Source organism: Pygoscelis adeliae, unplaced genomic scaffold (assembly GCF_000699105.1).
Source record: "Pygoscelis adeliae isolate BGI_AS28 unplaced genomic scaffold, ASM69910v1 Scaffold85, whole genome shotgun sequence".
Classification (NCBI taxonomy): Eukaryota; Metazoa; Chordata; class Aves; order Sphenisciformes; family Spheniscidae; genus Pygoscelis; species Pygoscelis adeliae.
Window position 1 is genome coordinate 4,611,858 of NW_008824900.1, and position 5,474 is coordinate 4,617,331.

General features: G+C 38.6%; 1 protein-coding gene across 1 annotated transcript in view; it reads right to left on the reverse strand.

Annotated features, from left to right (window-relative positions):
* Positions 1-5,474, reverse strand: part of TEKT5 (tektin 5) — a 27,821-nt gene extending 22,347 nt beyond the window's left edge. Inside the window, exons 1-4 of the mRNA XM_009324733.1 lie at positions 4,910-5,474; positions 3,568-3,647; positions 1,836-1,906; positions 16-159 (exon numbers count right to left, since the gene is read on the reverse strand). Coding sequence (XP_009323008.1) covers positions 16-159; positions 1,836-1,906; positions 3,568-3,647; positions 4,910-5,474 — 860 coding nt within the window. The remainder of the gene's footprint in view (positions 1-15; positions 160-1,835; positions 1,907-3,567; positions 3,648-4,909) is intronic.

A 5,474-nucleotide genomic window follows, 5' to 3' on the forward strand; every position in this document is an offset into this window, starting at 1 on the left:
GCCACTCGTACTCACGTCCCATCTGCTTTCTCCACTCCATGATAAAAGTTGATGCTGTCCGATGTGTTCCTCAGGTTAAAGCACTTCTCATCAATAAAATGGGCTGAGTTTTTGTCAGAAAGATCCTGCTCCAGGGCATGCTGTGCATCTCTGTTGATGCTGTGAAGGGGAAAGAATTACCTTAATCTGAACCACCTTTAATGCTGTTGTGCTAAATAGCTAATTGCTTCCATTGGCTTCCTACAATGCTTCATTTTATAGTTTGTTGGCATTTACAGTGGCTTGAAAATGCTTGGTGCTGTAATTTAGCTAGAGGGAGCTGCTGTCCCATTCATCTCTTTCAGCCTCGAGAGAGTATTCCTCAAAGAATTGCATTTAACTCGCTGCATTTAATAATGTTTGTCATTTTGATGACAGACAACCACAATGGTGAAAAACAACAGGTAGTTGGGTGGCATGAAGGAAAGCCTCAGAGCAAAAGGGAGGGAGGTTTTCAGTGACAACCTTCATGCTAGCAAAGCTGTAAATGAGAAAGAAAAGGGCAGACCGGAGTTGTGGTTTCCCATCTCTCCTGATTTGGGGGACAAATTCACTTAGCATAATTCAAATTGTACATCACTGGAAAATCTGTTTATTTCTGCTCATCTTGATCACAAGGAGGGAAATATGTTTTTCCATCTTTGCTTTCTTACCCACGAGGAATTGTTGGAGTAACTTAATCTCCTTTGGCTTTTCCAAAAGGAGGGAAGGCCTGGCAGACCTTGGGCTAGAATGGGAGTAATATGGATGAAGAAAGAAAGTCTTGCTTTCCAGTGCATCAGGGAGACGGCAGACATATTGACGTTTTTTGCAAATATTGCCGTTTCCGTGACGTACTTGTCAATTGGCATTACTATCGGTCTGCCTGATGTGGTGACAGAACTGAGTCAAAGGTAATAAGAAATGCCAGCCTGAAGAGCGAGACAGAGCTCATGCCACCAAATATGAATTTAGCTTTTATCTGGTCATATACCCAGTATATTATAGTAGTGGGATGAACTGCAGAAATACATCTAGCCTGACTCATGTGAGTCCTGAGTGCCATTAATAAGAGCAATTGTTTATAAAATCTACTAATGTCTTTTTCTCCTGTAATGTATTAATCAAGAACTGTACAATTTTATCTTCCCTGTGAGTACTTGAACTGTTTCTTTTGAGAATCATGTCATACAAACATGCTTTTTAAAATTTGTATCAGTTCTGTGTAGTTAACAGAACACTGTATTCAGAATAGTTTTACCAAATTAAATTATAAGACTTAAATATAATTTGCATTTATTTGTGTACTGTCAAAGAAATAAAATAAATTCCAAGGCCTCCCATAACAAAAACATATATAAATATACATCAAAATAATTTAAGTCCATTCCATAACTCATCTCATACCTTATGATGTGCTTAGATTCCTCTTTCTTTTGCCAATAATAATTTTCCTTTGAATTTAGTTTTGTAATTAAAAAAAAAAAAAATCCCTTTGAAGCTTGCTCCAATGTGCCACATAGCAACATTGGCACAACTAAGCTATAATTTTGGTGTCCCTGATTTTAATGAAGGATTTCAGATTAAACATGACTTAAAAATTGAGTCACAGTCATCTTTAAATGGTAAGTATTGCTCTTCTGCACTTTAACATACAAATTCTATCCTTGGTAAGAATTAGAAGTGGAGGGCAATGAGCATCTAACAGGCTAAGTCTCTGATGTTGCCTTTGCTATTTTCAATCTGTCATTAGATACTAGCCAACACTGAATTCAGCTTTCCTATCTTTAAAACAGGAATTAAATATAAAGTCTTACCCCAACTGTTTACTGATTTTCTGCGCAAGTTTTGTCAATATTTCTTGACAGTCCTTGAATACATCAACCTCCTACAGTGGAAAATACACGGTGTCAGTGCTTTCATCAAACTTCATTTGTTTTAGTGAATTTATCTTTTTTATTCTGCATTCTAGATGTTGCAACCATCTCACATATCTCAAATGCAATGTAGGTCAAGAAAGGATGCATGTTTTGGTCCCTCTCTTCCTCAGTGCTACAAAGTTGTATCTTTTTACTTGGTTTTGTAGGGCTTTTTATATTATATCAAACACGTTAGTAGATTTTATTGGATGAGGTCATTCTAATAAACATAAAGTCAAATTTTGTTTGGCTTAAGTGTAATGAAGATACTTGAAACATGAACCTTAATCCATTAAACTACCCTGTCTAACTACTTCTACATTTTTCTAGAACAATACAAATATTTTGCTAATAGTGGAGTAGGTTGAAAAAATATCTGATTTCAGAAACAGACTCCCTAAGGAAGTATATTGTAATATTCTTCAAAACTATAAATGTTGGTCAAAGAAATTCAAAGCCAGGTTCCACTCATCTTAAAATAAATAAAAAATACTCAAACTGACCACACTGAAAACTACACAAACATGGTAATACGGTCCCTCAAACAATGTTATGGTGTTCCAGCCTCTTTCCTTTTTAAAAACTCTGTTTTAGCCCGACATACCCTCTTACATAAGTGTGTAGTTTTGTGACTTTTGAAACAGGGAGTAAAGTGTTTTAAATTATTTTGAAGTCATTAAGACACCGCAAATTTAAAAATACAGGCTCTGTCTCTGTACTTGTGTGGTATGTGTAGGAGTGACAGCAACTTTAGAACTGGCTTTCCTCTTACTACAAAACAAGCCTTTGTGGTCCTTTATTGTCACTATCTAGCCTGCTCCATAGTCAGAGCAGTGCTTGGGGACATCAGGCAAATAGCCTTTATTTTTCATTTTGAAAAAATAGTTTTTTCATCTGTTCATGTGGACATGTAGCAGTATTTCATCTTACCCTGAATTCTCATGCTAAATTAAGTGCTGAAATACTTAAGCTCTAATATATATTAACTCCTTGATTCTTCATTAAAGCTCTAAAACTCCAAGTTCCAGGCTGTAGGCTCTGAACAAGCATCTCAGTTATCCAAGTGGTCTGCACGTCCTTCTGCAATCTATCAATCCAGAAAAGTGCTTGAAGCAATGCCATTGTCCCATAATGTTCTTTTTGTTCTCATACACATCCAATATAAATTCTTTCAAATATGTTAGCAAAATGTGATTTGATTTTTTTTAAAAGATTTAGCAATCACTACTATCCACCTCATTTTCTTTGTTCAGTAACACTATATATATAGCAAGGCAGTAAACCAGCATTTTATATTGTAAGCCCTAAGAACTTCTGAGATTTTATAGACCGTGGCCCAGAAAACAATCCTGAGAAATGTTCTACCTTGTTTTATAGGATCAGGGAAGATAGAACTGGACAAGACCTCACAAGGATGCTAGGCTATTCCTTTTGCTCTGGGAAGGATGAATAGAACATTAACCATCCCCAATATATATGGTTTTACCAAATTTCTTCCTCTTTTCCCCCCCTCAGTCTTCCAAATGAACGAAAGGAAGAAATTATTGCAATGTTTTTACCCTGATAAATATTTAGTTGGATTTTAGTTATTTCCACAGTTTGAAAAATAAACTAATAAGTCTGGTCTTACCTTTATGAGGTTCTTTTCCACATCATCATGAACTAAGTCTATACCCTTCCGCTTCTCACGGTGGTACAAGCATTCTAGGGCTATCTGCAAGCAAACCAAGGAACATTTGCAATAGGCTCAGTACCGCGTTGTAGAGTGAAACCTTGAACCTTGCTGAAGGGGCCACTGAGCTGACACGTCAAGTAATGACCATCTATTGAGGTTGGAACAGAATAGGATGTGGCCTAATTGCGCTCAACTGATCCGTCTTAGTGGCTCATTCCTACTTACCTGTTAATATGTACTTTTAAGGATTAGCTGCCACCACAGCTGCCATTTGATTAGCTGCTTATTAATGTGCAGCAAGGCCTACATCTCAACATGCCCAAGCTTTGTTGTAAATTGTGTGGATTAAAACACCTGTGTTGTTCTACACTCATCCATAGCAAAATCCTTTACTCTCATCTCCCCTCATCCTCCCTTACCCAATGCCAAAGTTTGGAAGTTTCATACCTATACAAGAGAATGACTGCATAACTACAGTCATTGACGAGGGAATTCAGTTAACCTGCCCCAGCAGGTTAACTTCACTCTTAATGTCTCATCTACTTGTTTAGAACCATACTAATAAATGAAACAGCATTAGCTGGCACAAAGACTTTCAGCAGAAAATGTTCCCTGAATAGAAAGCATCCTCAGCCTGCCACTCTGAATCAGTACAGAGACAACTAAAAAAGTCATTATTGAATACTGAATTTTAGTTTTCTATTTGTACTTGCCTAGAAACATTTCTGATAGACATAGCTTCCATCAGCAATACTCCTGATGTTTATGAGAGAACTTTGACTCTAGTTTTTGCATGTTTTTGAGGTTTTGCTAGCATCATTCATTGACTTATATTACTGTGGCTTTTTCTGTTGCAATTAATTTGCCTTTAAGATTCTGGAGAACTTCAAAATGTAACACAAATTATATGCTATCCTAAGTGAAAATATTATTTTCACCAAGCAATAGCAGAAAACCCAGAGCTAGATAAGAATATCGGGCTATTGCAGCTTAGAGGGCCGTTTTCTGCTCTCCTGTAATGTACTGAGCTGACCAGCCAGTGCCTGAGGGAGACAGCTTCCTGGAGCCTGAAGCAGAAAGGAAGGAAAAGAGGGCATAGAAGTATCTTGATAGGTTCCTTTGTTGACTTTTATATATAAAGCCCATGGTGGCCAGGTTTCCTTCTTACTGAAGGTAATGGTTCACCAAGATCTGTCTTGATGATAACAGTAAAAGTCGTACTGGTATTCAACAGAGTTAAAGCCACTTTCTTTACCCATTCTGCAGTACAGTCATGAAATAACTAGCTGTGTCAAACCTACCTTCAGTGGTCCTTGCATTTCATCTGCAGCACATTCGAGCCGCTTCTTTGCTGTTTCCAAGGCTTGGGTCTCTTTCAGCAGACACTCTAGCTCGTAGACGAGCTCAGATCTCCAGAAATCAATGTTAGAGATCCTCTCTCCCAGGTTTCTTCTACTGTCTTCTTGCATCTGATAAGTCAGTTGATCCTTATCTTGGATCAGTCTCATTGAATCAGCGTTCAGTCTACCAGCCGAGTACCTGGAGGCTTCAGAGCCTTTTAATTGAACCATGTTCGCATGGTGCCAGTCACGAGTGCTGTAGCGGGCATGCAGGGTAGAACGTGATGCAGGCAGAATAGTGGGCGGCCGCCCAGTGGGATTAAATTGCTTGTCAGAGCTGGGAGGGACCGAAACCACTTTGTGAAGCAGATTGGGCCTCCAGGAGCTGAGGCAGCGGTAGCCTGGTAGGTAGTAGGACTGATAGGTGTCCTTGGTGGTGCTGGTGGGAGCTAGATCCGGGAACAGGCACCTCTTCTTTGTGCCACAGTAACTGGCTAGCTGCGTGGTCCCCAGAAACTCCAT